Below are 18,478 nucleotides of genomic sequence, written 5' to 3' on the forward strand. Positions count from 1 at the left end.
CTCTTGGGAAGAACATATATTAGAAATAGTTCAATGCTATATCTTGAAGACATTGCCAGATAACAACTCACAAATATTGGGTAAAAATGTCAAAGTTGCCTAGTTCGTGTATTTCGAAGCGCTGCATTTTGCATGGAGACAAAATAATGGAACACCAGGCGATATAGTGTAAAATATTTTCCTCGAGAAAAAAAAGAAAAACGAAGTTTTTTTTTAATTGCACGCTGAAGTTGGGGAACTTTTCACATTGAAGCACGTTTGAAGCGTTGTAAATATTTTCAGTTATAAAACTCGAGTAAAAAAATATTTTTAGATGATTTACCGTTCCGGAAAGAATATACAAAAAAAAATGCAACGCTATATCTAGAAAATATTACGAGATATGCACTCCTAAACATCAGATACAAATATCAAAGTTGCACGCACAGACGCACGAAGGTACACAATAACCTGAAAGCCGAATGCAGTGGCTGATGTACGAGTAGTGATCAAACTGTTTCTGCGGTTGACATCATGGGACGTTGCGTTCATGTGGGAGCTGTAAAGGTTGGGTGATCAAAAATGCACAATCATGACAATCAGAGCACATGTCTCCAACATTTTTTACCCTCAACAACCTTCTCTCCCCCCCCCCCCTTTTTTTTCTCGCTCAGAAAAAAAGAAAACAAAAAGAAGGGAGATCATTTAATGGTGCGACTTTTGCCGACGGTGCACGCGCGCAAAAGTACATGTCAATCGCAAAAGTGTTATTTACAAGATAAAGTACACAGGAAAGTGATTGTCGCTTTAGATGTCATTATAATTGGTTTTAGTAGTGCACCCATACAGTAGCCTAACCACATAGTTTTAACCCAACTACGTGAAAACGATCAGTTCTTTTGTTGACCCGTTGAAGACTGGCAGTCGTTGAAATATTTTAACAAAGCGAAAACCGGGTATCGGCGCAAATGATAATCTATACGCAAACCCGAGCCCCTGAGACTTCAACAGTGCCTCCGGTATATGTGTGCGTGTGTTCACCTCGATTAGAGAAGTCATTCCAGATATAGTCACGCCAGTCCGGAAAGTCGAAGTGCTTCCGTCGCATTCCAATTAATGCTCGGAGCCTTTATTCTTGGCTGTAGGTATAGGTTAGGTTAGCTCGCACCTCACGTGTGAACCTAAGAACAAACGATTCCGTCAAAGCATTTTATGCTGCACAGGTTACGCCACCTCAGCTTATCGGATATCAGTGATACATTACAATAGACTTGAGTAGCTCTTGCTGTGTTGCAACTTACAAGCACAAGTAGAGAATTAAAGAAAAAAAATATTATCTTCTTTTTTTATTAAAAACGAGCTTGCTAGAGCACGGTTATGGTCTCATCTCATATGTTGCGCTGTAGCACAGCATGGCAACACCACTGATTCAGATACTTTGGAGTTACTAGGGCATCATAAAACCTCGTTGTCATCGGCGGCTTCCTGAACAAGGTTGCGGCATGACAGTAATATATTATATTGCGCCTACATTGCACTGTTTGCAACAGCAGACTGATATTTCATTATCGACAAGCAAACTCTACCTGCAAAAATTAAATGTAATACGAAGAGAATGCCCATAGTTTTAGTAATCAGTAATTTGTAATGTGATATAATTAAGTTTTAGTGATTTTTAAGAAAGGAATCGGTAATGTAAAACAATTAGTTTTGGAAAATGCTTTTGCCATCTCTCGCCTAGAAGTCTCAAGAGGGCGACTGTACTAAAGTGATTAACCATTTCGAGAAGAGATAATGAGTTGAGAAAAATTAACGCAATATTGTAATTACACTCCCAAAATTTGACGGGTGAACTTGTACTTTAAACTTTTGTTTACGGAAAGGTGGAGTTCTAGTCACCGGTGTAGCCACGTGCAATATGACGTCTAAACGCGGCACTGGTCACTAGTAGGATCTCAAAACGCAATATAAAAATGCAAGGAACCGAAGGAAAAAAAAAAGGCTCTGCTTCGTATTATGGATTTTTGCAGATCTCAATATTTGGAGTTTCGGTCAAATTTCAGAACAAAAACAACGGTCTGACAGCCGCCAGCACTGTTTATTTCAACGTGAGTCCCATTTAGGCAACACCAGGTGGGTTGGGGTAAAACTTGCAGTGTTGGCGGTAACGCGTTACAAGTAACGGCGTTACCGGTAACGCGTTACTTTTTTTGGTAACGTAGTAACGTACTCGTTACTTTTCGAAAGAAGTAACAGGTAACGTACTTAAGTTACTAATTTTGAGTAACGTGTAACGAAATTACGTTACGTTACTTTACGTCCTAAAACTTTAAAAAAAAGTTAATTTTTTTTTTTGTGTTTTTAAGTGCCCAGTCATAAATTCCTTAGTCAAAAAATGCCACTGTCCTCCACATTTCTTTGACGTCGGTGCTCGTCAGATTTGACGTCACAGGCCGTCTGCCACTGGTTTTCTCCCGCGGCTCGTTGACCTCGCTACCGCCGTCGCCTCGGCTGGAAGGCCAAGGAGGTCCGGCTTCGGGTGGATTTGGGAGATTCCTGCGTCGAAGCCTGCGTTTCGCTTCCCGCTGGGAAAGAGAATAGCGAGTTTTAGTAGACCGTGTTTCCCGCTCCGCTAAGCCCCTCCACTACCCGGAACTCTACAGCCAAGGCCATCGGCGCGCAAGCGCAGTGGCGGTTTCTTCGTAGCGGAGGGCTAGCGGAGCGGGAAACACGGTCTACTAAAACTCCCTAATGACACCTTCGTGTCATTCTCTTTCCCGTTTTCGGGACTTCAAAAACGGCGGAGGCCTTGAGCGATTGACCGACAGCCAACAGAGTGTGTGAGTGGCTCCCTGGACCCACATGATGAGCAGATCAAGGCCGCCGTGGAGGGCCCGGGCGAGATTTAACAGAAAGAACTTTCCCCCGGCAAAAAAAAAGAAAATAACAATACGCCCGGAAGCAGAGCACCGAACTATCGTCGAAGTCGTGTCGCCTGACGATTCTTGTAGTGTCCTGTTTGGACAGGCAAACATTCCTGCTTTACGGAAACCCCAACGCCACGCCCATCGACCCGCTTCGACGAACGCTGTCGCGGGCAGTAGCAGGCACAATGATAGAAGTCCTCCGAGGTCAACTTCTAATCGTCCGAGGAGAGAGGGTTCAGTTTTTTCTTCTATCCTAATCTAACCCTTTGTGGAACCCCAGTGGCTATTCTTTGTGCGAGAGTGAACCCGCAATCCTACTGCGCCAGAGACGCTTCCCGGCGATTTCTCCTGAACCGTGCTGCACGCGGATCTTCAAGGTCGCGCACCAGTTGTCAAAGCTGAAGACGATAAAAAGAAACCACGAAAGCAATTCGCAAGCAGTTGTCGTCACCTGTAGGATGGCTACGGCAAGCGCAGCTTCGTCGCCTTGGCCAGGACTCAATAAATATTTCGAACTGACAGAAGCTAAAGATGACAATTTAATTTTTAAGTGCCTTCTGTGTCAGCCACAGCTGAAACTCTTATGTTGTGCCAAGTCCTCAAGCTCCAACCTGAAGAAGCATGTAAAGAGAGGGTAATTAAGTTTCCGCATGGACATATTTTAGCTATGGCGCTTACGCACTTATCAGACGTCGAAACAGCAAATGTTTTAGTTCGTGAATACTAAGTAACGCAACAGTAACGTGCGTTACTTTTTATCAGTAACGGTAACGGTAACGCGTTCCTTTTATTTTGAGGTAACGTAGGTCGGTAACGCGTTCCTTTTATTTGCAAGTAACGAGTAACGTATTTAGTTACTTTTTTTCGGTAACGCATACAACACTGGCCGTAAAAGCACCGGACATGTTAGAGTACGCACGCTGGCATGAATTCCCGTCCCGTAAACACTTTTTGTAAGGCTCGCCACTTCCTCTTCAAGTACCCAGGGTCACAATACACTCTGTAGTACCGTATTTTCCGGACTATATAAGTTTAAAAGTTGAAAATTCACCCGATGCGGCCTATCTACCGGTGCGGACAATACAATGATATAATTTTTCTAGATCCTTCACTATGACAATCGTGAAGGATTTTATGAGTAACGGAGTATACTAATGTTGATTTACGTACGATAAAGCTTCATCATGAGCTAATACAGTAGGCGTTTGTCAAGGTCTGCTGAGTATGATACTTTTTACGTTGAAAATTAGTTGAAAATTCACCCGATGTGGACTATCTACAGGTGCGGACAATACAATGATATAATTTTTCTAGATCCTTCACTATGACAATCGTGAAGGATTTTATGAGTAACAGACTATACTAATGTTGATTTACGTACGATAAAGCTTCATCGTGAGCTAATACAGTAGGCGTTTGTCAAGGTCTGCTGAGTATGATACTTTTTACGTTCGGACTAGGTGCTAAGTGCGGGCTTTGCACTGGGTGCCGTTTGTGTACCGGGTGCGGACTATCTAAGCAAGAACTTTTATTTTTGACGCAAAATATTTCCCTGCGGACTATGCACCGGGTACGGGCTATAGTCCGGAAAATGCGGTAGTTCCTTCGAACTCTAGGGTTCTTGGACGATGGCCCTTAGCCTATGCCCATCCTCACATGGCCTTGGGTCACTTTACATGGACGGCAGAAGCAGTCAAATGCTCGGAGTAGCCAAGCATGCTTATCGCAAAACAAAACAAAAATTCAGAGACAAAACCGAGAGGCTAGGTTCTGAAATGCTGCAGACAGGAGAGTTCGGTTTCGGGCGCTTCTCTGGTATCGCCGGAGGAAAGGGGTCGCTGTGCCTCCCGCCGCAAATCGCCCATTATGCGCTTAGCTTGGCTTATCTGGCCCCGAGATGCAGCAACAAAAGGAGTCTCCCCGCCGTCAAGTCAACTGTGGGAGAGGAGGAAATGGGAAGTGTGGCGAGGGGAACTTTTTTTCTGGTTGAAAAATATTCTGCAGGTTGGTCTTTGAGCGCCGCGTGGTGGGAAGTTTTGAAACTAGCCCGAATGTCTCGGAATCTTGGCCTTGGCACAGTTAGCGCCAAAAACGCGTGCAGGGGAACGCTCTTTCACGCGCTTCTGAACAAAAAAATAAAAATAAAAGTGTGGGACAAAATGGCCAGATGTCTCCACCCTAAGCAAAGCGCACATAAGACACCCTAGGTCTATACTGGGGCACGGGCGCTTGATTAGCACTCCCCTTGGGAGCGGCCTGCCGTATGCCTCACTACTTCACCCCGCAGCGCCAGCCGTGGAGCTGCGGGGTAAATTAGAGCACACTCCCAGAAAATGTGTAGACATCCTCAGACATTGAGAACCCTGGATGAGCTCCTGGCATGTTATCTCTGCGTTGGTTAGGCAGGATTGGTGGTCGAGTATGTTGGCATATCGCTGCTTGGAGCACGTGGTGTAAAATCTCGTGCTGCAGAACCCAGGGATCATGAGTTCAATCCCCACCCCTGCCATTTTGTTATGGATGATCATCATACCAGCATGCATTCGTGTAATCACTGCTATTAATGCACGTTAAAGACCCCAGGCTGTCATACTGCACTGGCTAAATTGCTCATCTTTAGCGGAGACTCGTACACCTTGTTTCAATAACCGAACATCAGATGGTCTGAATATCCACAGACACAAATTCTTTTAGGGCTTTGCAATCTTTTATGCACAGACAGGAAGGAGGTGGTACCGTGAACATGGAGCTCGCACATGTAGCTTTTGTGCTGCACTGGCTAAGTTTATCAGCAGCATGAACCAGTGCGGCATCCCATGTCAGACGGACTTCGTGCTGTTTAAACAAAACATGTAATGTCCACTCTGCTTTGTTCTGCTTTTTGCTTTGGGTCTAGGCTCACCATTGAAGATTCATAGGGACAAAGAAATGCGTTCAGCCAGCAAGGATCCTGAACGGAGACGTCTGGGTATTCTGGAGAAAGCATCCCGACAAACAAAATAGGTTATGTGTTTGTTAAGTGGGCATGGTCATAAAGGCATCGCTCCTGACGTTGAAAGCGTGGTGCTATCCTCACAAGGCTGTGCCAAGGACGCTTGTTTGGAACTTGGTGATGCAAGCATGCGCATGAATTTATCACACTTGTGCAGCCGACCCGAAGGAGACGCTTGTTCCAGCGACTTGCCTCAGCGTTATTCTTTGACCGACGGACCCCAAACAACATTAAGTGCTGCGGCCGAAGTTCACGACAATTCCCAACAAACACAAGGATTTGTGGCTTTCTCTCACACTAGCAGTGCCAACGAGCCCTCTTCTACTGAACAGGACCTTGGTAGAGAGCTGCAAAGCTGGGCAATTCTCAATAGGATAAAGAGGAACGCATTGAGTGATCTCCTAAAGCTTTTGACGCGACATCCCTGTCATTCCTCCCTTCCTAGTGATGCGCGCACACTTTTGAACACGGCCCGGGGCCCATGTCTGGAGTGTCCAATTACGCCCCTTTCCCCTGGACACTACTGCCACTTCGGTCTTGAAGCAGGACTGCTGTATGCAATCAGTGCCCTCCATGAGCTGCCAAGAGATTTGGTGCTCTCATTCAACATTGACGGCTTGCCGTTATCAAAAAGCTCCAACCTCCAACTCTGGCCAGTGCAGTGCCTCATCGTGAATTTTAGTGACCAATTACCGTTTCTCGTCGGCGCCTTTGCTGGACCAAGCAAGCCGGCATCTGCAAATGACTTTCTCTTGCCATTTGTAATGGAGCTAGAGAACCTGCTGGAAAACGGTCTCGTCGTCAACGGCTGTAGTGTTTGTGTTTCTCTGAAGGCAATCATATTGCCGCGCGCAGGGCTGAGAAAGCAACGCTTGGTCACGGACCTCCAGAAAGTTCTCGTTTATTCATGTACCGCACGTAACTTCTATCGTTTATTCCTGCTTTTGCTTTCTAGAAAGTGCGTGTTCATTCTCGCCCCGATCACGCGACGCTCGAGCCGCTTTCGCCGAATCTTCGAGATTCCGACGCACTCTAGATAAGAGGCCGCCCGCGACCTTGTCGAGTCAGTTTCTCGCTGACTTCGACGCCCGCGACGCTCTGTTATTATCTTTTGCAACTTTTTATTTTTGGCACAAGTGCGCCACATTAAACGTTTATTTCTTTCTGTTTAGTTATTGTTCTTTTGGTCACCACCCGTGACATTTTGCGAAACACCACGATGCGGTGTTTCGCAACGGCGGTTTGGCGCACCCTCGACGACGTCGCGAAGCAGTCACTGTATACGGCAAGGAGGTCACTTAGCTGCCGTCGTTTCGGGCTCGGAAGCTTAGGGTCAATGTCGAGCTGCGCTGGCGACGGACTGTCTTGCTGAGGTAGCGAGGTTTCGTCAGTAATCGTGGCGATTTCGGCGGCGTTTCGAAGTCCCTCGACGTGGCCCACGGCTGCACCTTTCGTGAGGTGTTGCGTTTCATTTCGGAAGTTCGTCACGAGGACCACAGTCCGCCCATCCTGAAGTTCAGCTACTCCTCTTGCGACGCCTATTCCTCTTCCCAGGAGCAATTGAAGGTTGCCTTCTAGGACAACTTCGCCGCAGGTAGCTATATCGGCCACGACGGGTACGACAACACTTGATCGCGACGGCAGGTTCACGTGGTCGGTGGCGACTCGGACGGCGGCTGACCCTGTTTGGGGTTTCTCTGAAGGCGGAACAGGCTTCCGCAGCGTCAGTCTGTTCTCACCCAGGTCGATGACGGCGCCGTATTCACCCAGCAAGTCCATGCCAAGAATGACATCTCTGGAACAGTCTTGTAGAACGATGAACTTTACCGGACACGTCTCGCCGTGAATCTCGACGCGAGCAGTGCACCTTCCGACGGGCGTGATGAGATGTCCTCCTGCGGTTCGTATTTGGGGTCCATCCCACGGCGTCATGACTTTGCGAAGGCGGCGGGAGAGCCTCCTACTCAAGACTGAGTAGTCTGCTCCGGTGTCCACGAGTGCTGATGCGTTGTGGCCGTCGATGACGACGTTTAGGTTATTGGACACCGTTGCAGGGGCGTCGTTTTGGTCTCCGGTAGCGCTCGAGTGGGGGCCCTCCGACGTTTGTGGAGGATCTTGGCGTCGGTCGTCTTCGGCAACTCCACCTCCAGGGGTTGCCGCGCCTGGTTTTCCCGGCGAGGAGCGAGGGGTGACAGGCTTTCACGTCGGGGTCGGTGCATCGGCGAAGTTGGACGTCGTGGCGGCGGCGACCGGAATTCTCGGCGGGACGCGGGCTCGGGGGACTGAGGTCGTCGCAGGTACTCGTCGATCTCCCGAGGTCGTTCACCATAACGAGTGCGCGGGTCGTTCGGGTGGAACCCGCGCAGCCCGAGTCGTCGGTATGGGCATCGGCGGTAGGTGTGGTCTGCTTCCCCGCAGTGGAAGCACAGAGGGCGTCGGTCGGGCGTTCGCCGCACGTCGGTCTTCCGGGGTACGCGGGGCTCCGTGCAGGCGTACTGGACTTGATCGTCGTGGCGTCGGTTGTGCTGCGGCGCAGGAGAGTGACGTCAGGGCGGCGCGACATAGGCGCGAGTAGGAGGTGGTGGCCGTCGGGCCACTGCGGCGTAAGTTAGCTTGGGTTCTTCGGGGACTGCCCCGCTGATGGAAGCCTCTGGTTGGATGGCTCTCTGCACTTCTTCCCGCACGACCTCGGCGATGGAGATCGAGGCGGGGCGATCAGTGTCGGGTAGAATTTTCCGGAGCTCTTCCCGGACGATGTCCCGGACAATTTCACGAAGGTTGTCAGCGCGGATGTGGCCCTCGTCGATTCGGGAAGATGCCAGCGTCGAAGCAACAGGCGTGTCGGGGAGTCGGTTGTAGTGGCTGGCTCGGGCTTGCAGGGCACGCTCGATGTTCGTTGCCTCGGCGACAAAATCTTCGACAGTTGTCGGAGGGCTGCGGACAAGGCCACCAAAGATGTTTTCTCTCACGCCCCGCGTGAGGAATCGTAGCTTCTTCTCTTCTGTAGCCCGAGGGTCGGCGCGGGCGCTCGGGCGCAGGACGTCCTCTACGAAGCTGGTGACACTCTCGTTGGGGCCCTGGGTTCTGGTTCGCAGTAGGTCCTCGGCTCTCTCTCGGCGGTGGTGGTTTAGGAAGGTAGCCTTGAGGTCGGTCTTGAAAATGTCCCACGACGTCAGGGAGGACTCATGATTCTCGTACCAGTGCTTCGCGGTCCCCTCGAGCGAAAAATAGACATTGTGCAGGCGCTGCTCGTCGGTCCAGCAATTGTGGCGGGCGACGCGTTCATACTGGTCAATCCAGTCTTCGACGTCTTCGTACTGCTCGCCGTGGAATGGAGCCGGTGTCCGAGGAGCGACGGGTAGGTAGACGACGGCAGGAGCGGCGGGGGTCTGCGACTGGTTGGCCATCGTCGGCTGCCTGGTCCTGGGTGGTAAAAGTCCGTATTCCGGGTGTAACCCTTGGGTTTGGCGACTTGATCGAGTCTCGATCTAGTCTTCGTTGGGTCCTCGGGAGCTTGCGTTCGGACTTGTAGCGCGGGAACTCGGAGGGCTGCGCTGCACGGACATACGGTACCCCGCACCTCCACCAAAATGTCACGGGTGGTGACCAAAAGAACAATAACTAAACAGAAATAAATAAACGTTTAATGTGGCGAACTTGTGCCAAAAATAAAAGGGTACAAAAGATAATAACAGAGCGTCGCGGGCGTCGAAGTCGGCGAGAAAGCAGAGTCGAGCGCTGGGGCGAAACTGACTCGACAAGGTCGCGGGCGGCCTCTTATCTAGAGTGCGTCGGAATCTCGAAGATTCGGCGAAAGCGGCTCGAGCGTCGCGTGATCGGGGCGAGAATGAACACGCACTTCCTAGAAAACAAAAGCAGGAATAAATGATTGAAGTTACGCGCGGTACATGAATAAACGAGAACTTTCTGGAGGTCCGTGACCGAGCGTTGCTTTCTCAGCCTTGCGCGCGGTAATATGTGATGCTCCAGCACGTTCATTTATTTTGTGTACCAAGGGGCTCTCTGGCTACAATGGTTGTCCAAAGTGCACATGTGAAGGTTCATACAAAGAGGGGAAGATAGTTTTCCTTGACACAAGCTGTGAAATGCGTACTGATGCCAGCTTTCGACAACAACAAGACCCTGACCACCAGAAGGGTACTTCTGTTCTTGTCCAGCTCCCAATCGACACGGTGAAGGACATTCCATTAGACTATATGCATCTGGTGCTTCTTGGTGTTGTCAGAAAACTAGTGCTGCTTTGGATGTCTGGGCCGCTGACTGCTCGTGTTCGCCCTCTTGAACGCAGGCTGATGAATGATGCCAGTGCAAGTTTAAAAGAGCACATTCCCCGAGAGTTTTCTCGAACACCGCGGCCTCTGACCGAAGTTGAACGCTGGAAGGCGGTTGAGTTGCGGCTCTTTTTGTTTTACACAGGCCCATTGATATTACAGCCGGTGTTGAAGCCCCAACTCTATGAAAACTTTTTAACTTTGCATGCTGGGCTCTTCATTTTGGCAAACAGCGAGTTGTGCTGTCTGCATGCTGAATATGCTGGAGCATTGCTTAAACACTTTGTGGCTACTTTTACGAGGATCTATGGGGAACGTCAAGTGTCATACAATGTCCATTGTCTAATTCATCTGGCCGAAGATGTCAAGGTTGATGGAGCCATTGACAGATTCAGCGCATTCCCATTTGTAAACAACATACGACATGGGAAGAAAGAGCTGCGAAAGCATGAGAGGCCACTCCAACAACTTTGAAACCGAATGCTGGAACGACAGCAGCTGCCATCTGTCATTAAGGAAAAGTCGCCAACCATTGTGCTGAGTAACCCCCAGAACTTCGGGCCCTTGCCGTCTCTTTGCACAGGACATGAATTCAGTGTGGCCAAATGCAAAGACTTCATTGTTAGTACAAAAACTGGTGATAACGGCATTATAGTTGATGGACACATCATTGTTTTTCAGGCCTTTGCCTATATGAAAGACTCAAATGAAGCATGTGTTGTTGGACAGGAATTTCTTTGCAAAGAAGACTTCTATGGCCTTTGAAGAGCCCCAAGAAGATGCTCATGCTGCCCTATTCCAGCAAGTTTGTGGTAATTCCAGAAATTCATACTGACTGAACTCTTGGTGCTTTAAATTTTCATCGTACTACTGAAGTGCCAGTGAAATAAATTACTCCCTGTGACTGATAATTGAAGGTTGTTTTTTTGTGTTATTTAGACATAATTTAATCTGTTTTTTGTGAAAAGACTGATAAAGGGCTTTCATATGTTTATTTTTTTTTCAGATGGCATATGCTATTGCAGATTTTGTTGGTCGGAACGAAATAGAAGTTGTGCCATGTTCTTGGATTAGTGGAAGCACTTGCATGTGGCCAAAAGTTCCGCTTGATAAACTGAACACAATGGTGAAGAAAAACAGCCCCTGTTCATCCTCATTGCCTTGGCAGAGGTATGAGGTTCAGGTCAAAGGACTTTTTGGTAAGTGGATTCATGCTTTAGCATAAAGACATAACTTTTCTAGACGAGCGCGCTGTTTACGAATGCTGGGTGTGCGCACGCACATATGCAGAAGCTTTTTGGGAGGTGAGAAGTGTGGGCACAGTACCTGGGGAAGCACCACTTCAGAGGAGTGACGTTGGAGGCACGTATTGGTGTATAAGGGACAACTCTATGATATATATATATATATATATATATATATATATATATATATATATATGATAATACTACACTAGAAAACTTCCTAATCCCCAAGGCGAGCACATAAAAGTTGGAATTGATAACCCTCTTTCTCAGAATCATTGGTGGTCAACCATGAAGAAGACATGTCACTGTATTGACACACAGCAGTCCATAAATGTATTATGACATCTATAATTTGTTTCACACTGCTGAAACTATTTCGTATTGTGGTAAAATGATAAATGCTCACCGTGGTGTTGCTGGAACTTCATTCTACATTGGATAAGTCACTTTAGGCATGGAATAGCATGTTTTGGCAATGTTTCTAGCAGCCGTTTTGAGTACAGACACTGTTTGATTATATTTTTTTTGCATGTGCAGCTTCGTACGATGAAGCTAGAAGGAAGCTGGACAAGAGTCAATACACGTCCGACTTGGCAAGCGAAGATGAGCCACCTCAGAAACGGAGGAGGACACCAGCTACAAGATGGGACCCTACTGATGATACATGCAGCAGCTTGTGGTCAGAAGACAGTGCAGGCACTTTGCCCCCTGAAGTTCCAACGGACTTTCCTCGGGGTGAGACTGCATAATAACAGTGTCGATTTTTCCAATTTGAAGCCATGCTGTCTAGAAAACGGTAGTTATATCTATGCTGTTGTAGAGCTATAGACCTTAGAACTTCACTTCAGGAGACACTTGATGGAAACAACCTCACTTCAGGAGACAAGTGAGAGTAACAACATTCTTTTGTGCTATGTATCTTCCATACTCTAGCAGGTTTCATGGTGTTTTGTTGTTATGTACAGTGTTGTCAATGTTGCTCAACAGGAAAAGGATAAACGATTGTGTATTTGCAGTAGTGCAAGCGCATCAACATGCGCTCACTTCCAAGTTTGTTCTTAATACCCCTTGTCCAGTGAAAAACCTTGACAGCCTGGGGTATATTGTCACAGCTCTATCACAGTTCAATTCTAATTCCAGGGTACCTGCCTGAAGCTATGTGATGTCACTCAAAGCTTCCCACATTGGTTTTGATTATGTAATGTATCAGAGTGCCTAGCACCCGGAATTCCCAGGGAAATTCTAATTATCAACATACCTAAGCATGAAAAATCAGGGAATAGTCAGGAATATTATCAAAAAGCAAGCCCAGTGAAGGAAAATTAGCCGCAAAAGCCATCAAGTGTCCTGAGCAAAGACTTGGACTCGGGGGCAGAAAAATAGGCAATAAATTCTTAGAGCGGAGCGCTGGCTCTGCTCACTCGATGTAGGGTGTGCTACCCGATCCAAAGGAAACAGTCGACAAATCCAGTCCAGGCCTTGAATCGGATTGGATTTAGGGCGCGACAGTAGGCCAGATCCAGTTAGAACTACTAGATATAGTAACGAATGGAAAAGCCGCAGATCCTACTCCAAGCCTTAAGCCGAAAGTGTGCATCTAGCGGCCATGCTGACATTTGGTTATTGACATGTGATTGAGCGCAGTGTTTCCGGAAGTGGTATCTTCACTGACGATGTCGGCAGCAAGAAAGTGCTCGTTTATTCTGGACTGGACGAACCCAAATGTTTCGGAATATGCAAGTTGGATTAAGCCCGTGCAAAATGATACTCATAGTGCTGAGTTGTCTATGCCTTGTGCTGTAATGATATATATTTAAGTGCTTCTACAGTGGTCAGAGAATTTTACCTGGAATTGACAGGGAAAACCTGAAAAAGTCAGAATTTCAAAATAAAAATTTGCTATACCTGTTTTCACCTCAAGAACCATAGGAAAAAAAAGTCAGGCTTCTTGCAGAGCATTACTGATTTCCCCCTTTATGTAGAGAATTAAAGGGTAACTGCAAAGAAAAAAAGTGTATTTTTAAACACCCTAATTAGGATAAACATGTCACAGAACAATTTTTCCGCCAAAAACAAAACCGTTTACAGCAATATTTATTGCGCCAGACTGATTATAGTTTGCGGCTGTTTCGTCCGTTTTAAACTGCGCGCCACAAAGTTGGTATTCTACGTCACGGAGTGACGTATAGCAGCCACTCCGCGCGCGTCGAAAAAGCGGGAGTTTCAAATGTGGAGAAATTGTGTCCCCAACTAAATTACGTCCTGAAGCGTAAATATTGCTACAGAAAATTGTTTTTTTTTGTGTAAGATTTGTTTTGTGACATGCTTGTCCCAATTAGGCTGTTTATAAAAATCTTTTTTTTTGTAGATTAGTTTTATGTTATCTTATCAAGCCATACACATTCCAAACGCCCAACGCATCGCATTTTCCTCCGACAACCAAATCTAGTAAGAACTAATTCGTGCTGCATATGAACAATGCGCAAAACTTGTTTCTTTCTTGAGGTGAAAACGGGTATAGACACCCGGTGTTTAATAGGCATGGAGCCTTTTCAACAACAGGGCTTTTTCCTGACGGCATGCAGCTCTTTCCGGGAAGGTAACCGATGAAGATAGATATTTATAGTTGTAATTATAATTTTCTGATAATTTGTGGCCACTTAAAGTGTCAGCCTTTCATGTGTTTATATCAAAAGGTTTGAACAAAATACTGGTCGTGCAACACTAAACTTTTTGGTTTTGATCACTGTTGTACTGATGTGCAGCCTGTGTTACCTCTGATGGATGTCGTGTGGAGTCCCCAATTTTGAACCAGCATGGAAGACGTGAGTAGAAAGTAGGTTATGCTATACATTATTTATAGCATGTTATGCTATAAATAGCATACATTTTCTTGATAATTTTTAATTGACAGTGCTTAATACAGTAGAACCTCGTTGATATGTTTCTGGTTTTTAAGTCTTTTCTGCTGCCATGCTCACAAATGCCGGTCCCATTGAACTTTCATAGTGAGATGTTTATTAATTGCTTGTTTGAGTGTGAATAACTTGATATATAGATTAATAACGTCTAAAAAACAAACAAGGAAATGAAATCATTTTTTTTTGCTGCGCAGCATCACCAAGACCAAGTAAGTTGCTCACAAGTTTCGAAGATAACTGTGAGAGTCGCGAGTAAGGCAACGGAACTTTTCGATGCATGCAAACCCTAATAACACAGGACAAGCCTTGGCTAACCCGTCGCCACATGGAACACCTCAAGTCGGGGTGCAGGCATACTCTGGTAACACTGTTAGCCTTTTCTCGCCAGTCGGAATGCTTGCATATTTTAAGTGCTGTTTCTGATGTAAGCCGAAGCTTTGTCTTGATCACACCTGTTGTAACATTCCAGGACAAAAACTCCATGCCCTGGGCCCACTGTCTTGCCAGAGCGTGGTGAGTTACGATATTTCTTATTTTATCCAGCATCCTGTTTCCTGGCTCAAGCAGTAGGCTTGTCATGCTAAATGTGCAAGTTTTTTTTAATGTGTGCTGTCAACATGTCTTAACATCATGTTCAGAAATGAGGAAGTGGACCATAACATTTCTATGTGCTCTATATGTCCCCTTTGTTTGTCTTATGTACATGGAGGTATAAATGCTGTACATGCAGGCATTTTGAGTGTTTATAACCTCTTTCAATGAGGTCATTGATGGAGGTTATGGAGGACGCACAACATGTGCTATGGTGTGCACAGCTATCTCGTCACTCTTTTTGCTCCGCCGGTAGTTTCAGGCAAAACCCACCTCAAACTCAAAAAGGTAAGCCGGCATATTATTAAAAAAAAAAAAACGCGGTCGGGTTGCTGAGAAAGGGGAAGAGCGCATATGGATTCCGCCATTTTTACCAATAAACGTCTCCAACTTACTGTGACGTCCCCCAACATCCTCTATCATCGCGGGAAGCAGCAGCCAAATGGGCGAATTAAGTTTTTTTTTTTTAATGAAGCTTGCGCGACCAGCATAGGCAGACTGCCCTCCTCATCCCAGAATGCTTCATACAAGAACGCTTTACCCAGATGTTACACCAGCAACATTATGGTTTTCACTGTCCACTTTGCTTGGGGTAAAATGCTCATGTTGGGAAGTGCCTGAGCCTGTCTTCGTATGACTCCTCCACACTGACCTCTCTTTTGCAGGTTGGAACACTTTCTAATTTTAATAGGAATTCCAGAAATGTACTTGCAAAAAAGTAGCATGCGATAGCTACAATTTACTAGAAAGTGTACCTAAGATACAGTTAGTTACCAAGAAATAAAAGCGTCTACATTTGTACTTGAGATATACAAATACTGCCTACCGTAAAATACCAAGCATCCGCCCATTCTACACTAAGCGGCCATTCCTAAGTGTTGTGGCACCTGAAAAAATATGCGAAGTAGATCAAATCTGTGATCTAACAAGTGCCCATCCCCCACTTTCTTGCAGTTATCTCCGAATTTTGAATGAGCGCCGCTTGATCGTTACTTAACGGTAGTTACCAATACCCAGCTACTTGTGCCTAGGTACTTCACAACCTTGCTAATAAGTAATTTTGATTTATTCTTCAGAATTTCAGGGCCAAGTGTTAAGGCTACTCAATGTTATAAAACTGATCTTGCAGCAAGTTGCCAGCACGCTTGACGCTCTCACCGCCTCCAGCGAGCCTACTGCTGCACCCAATCCGGTTGTACCGCAACCGTTCGACACAGCCGATGGTCTCTCCAACATCGAGGCAGATCTCAGCGCATCTGACGAAGCTCTTCTGGTGCGTCCACGTTTACATAACATAGACTTGAGCTGATAGCTGTGGGCCCTTAGGTGTTGTTCATGCCACCTGTGTATGTAAAATAGAAAACATAGCTAGCAGTTCTTTAGCATGTTCCTTCCCAAGTGTTGAGGTGCAACCAAATTATTTCAAGAAATATTAGTTTTGTGAAGACTGAGGTTTACTAAATTGGCAGGAACTAACAAAAATAAAGAGTGTCTTAAAGTTCGCACACATCAGACTCCAAAGCTTCCGGTTGCAGCTTGCTATGTGAAAAGGTTGAGGAGAAGGAATTATAGATACAGCTTATTTCTGTCTTGTATTTTTAAAATGGACCCTTTAGAGAATCGCTCTCATAGGTTGTAAAGGAACTCTCATAGGCTGTGCTCTGCCGAAATGCTTCACCCAATTTGTGTGGCATCTGAAATTTCCAGGTCAAGGAACTAATTCAACTTGGTGGACGAAACCCCAACACCGCAACCAAGCGGATGCTCGCCTACCTGCTGACTGATAAACTAGCAGCCGAGTACTCTTGGGAGGGAAAGAAGGAGAAGAAGTCCTGCAAGCTTCGTATTTGTCAACTCATGTGTGGTTAGTGTCAGTTGTTTAATTCCTTGAAGTTCATTACTAAAATTTATGTCACAGTTGTTTAAGGTTTCTGTTTGCAGGTGAAAAATTATCTTACTCTTACCCTGGGAGAGAGAAATATGATCAAAAGAAACATAATGAGTGCCAGAGTGGATAAGGTAGCAATTTTGGGCAAACATTTTAATCCGCTAAATTTGAGAAATCAGAACTAAAAATACACCCCTGAAAGAGAAATGTACATTATGTTTTCTTCTGAACATGTTAATTTCATTACTGTACTATTACTTCCCAGCTTAAAGGGATGTTGAAACGGAAATTGAAATATCACTATCAAGTTCAAAAGTAGGATAAATGTGATCATTACTACCCGGGTATGACAATCACACATTTTTATTTTTAGTGGATGGCAATATTTTTCATTCTAAACGGCCCTCTCTAGCAAGCGCTCGAAGAGCAGCCACGGAGAGTGCAATGCGTCTTGGGGGTCTTCGACACACCCGTGACAGCATCCCATACAGCACGAGCAAGGCTACAGAGGCTGGCGTAATTATCAGCTTTACCACTCGGTGGCGCCAGTGCATCACAACTCGGCCCTTTGAGACATCTGAGGGCCAAACCAGCCGAATGCCACAGCACTGACTACAATGGTGGACTGCCCGCCCACACTGCCGCGGCTGCAGAGTCGGACTGAAACACTTCATGGCCCTGGGGCTCTTTTCGTAATCCTCATCACGAAAGTGGTCAGAGCACAAGCGATCATTTGTTGTCGGAATCCACATGAAAAACGACAGATGTGCCAGACACATCTGTTGCTCGGAAATTAACGCGTTGGCAGCTCGCGATGTGGCATGCAGTTATTACAGTAATCTGCCACACAATCGCGCGGCATCTGGGCATTAAAACCCACAGAAGCTCTTCACTTCTGAACCTTCCAACAAAGTAAATGCCACACCGAAGCAGACTACCGATAGGCCATTGGGTCAACCGGGGCGATCAACCTAACGGGGTCATCGTGGCTAGCTCTACATTGGCTTTCTCGACCAAAACTTTGCGTTCAGGCGTTGGCGACTTCCACGGGTATACCCATACCTCCACAGAGGGGCACTAACCATATGTCATAAGCAATGCCCTAATACAGGGTTCATAGTCATGGCATACAACACTGTTTTTAAACATCAACCAGGTGCCCTTCGATAATCGTTTAGTTCGTTTCATCATTTGTTTTCTTGTCCTTTTCAACAGAACATTTTTCTTTGCGAGCAGATGTCATTGCCTAGACGACATTGAACAATAAAATAGGTGCAAGAATTTTGTTTCCATACACTTTTAAACACCAGATGAAAGAATATATTGTTCTCTTTCCAATCTCATACTGCCCTTGAAGGGTACAGTGGTTCTAGCGAGGCCGTACTTATATTTGCTTTTATACTGTTTTTCTTCCAGCAGCAGTAAACAAGAGGTTTACACAATCAACAAAGGATGATGTTGAAGTCACAACAAAGTCATGGCTCAGACATGCCCCAGAACGAGAATTTGGAAAAGCCAGCCAGCGTTGAACTTGTGCATTTTTTAGGTATTGGTTCTACTTGTTTTAGCTAAGTCTTCTAGCTCTGCCAACGTTTATATTTATTTATCTTTTTATTTTATATTTGTGTTATTGAAGGCGCA

The 18,478-nt window shown here is 46.2% G+C and overlaps 1 protein-coding gene across 1 annotated transcript; it reads left to right on the forward strand.

The window, feature by feature from the left end:
• Positions 1-15,153: 15,153 nt before the first annotated feature.
• LOC115332015 lies at positions 15,154-18,440 on the forward strand. The gene is made up of 5 exons (XM_042294701.1): positions 15,154-15,237; positions 15,466-15,541; positions 16,005-16,222; positions 16,657-16,813; positions 18,254-18,440. The coding sequence occupies exons 1-5, from the start codon at positions 15,154-15,156 to the stop codon at positions 18,364-18,366; spliced, it is 648 nt and encodes a 215-aa protein (XP_042150635.1). The 3' UTR covers positions 18,367-18,440.
• Positions 18,441-18,478: the final 38 nt, after the last annotated feature.

This window comes from Ixodes scapularis, unplaced genomic scaffold, assembly GCF_016920785.2.
Source record: "Ixodes scapularis isolate PalLabHiFi unplaced genomic scaffold, ASM1692078v2 PGA_scaffold6__148_contigs__length_123643588, whole genome shotgun sequence".
NCBI classification, from domain to species: domain Eukaryota; kingdom Metazoa; phylum Arthropoda; class Arachnida; order Ixodida; family Ixodidae; genus Ixodes; species Ixodes scapularis.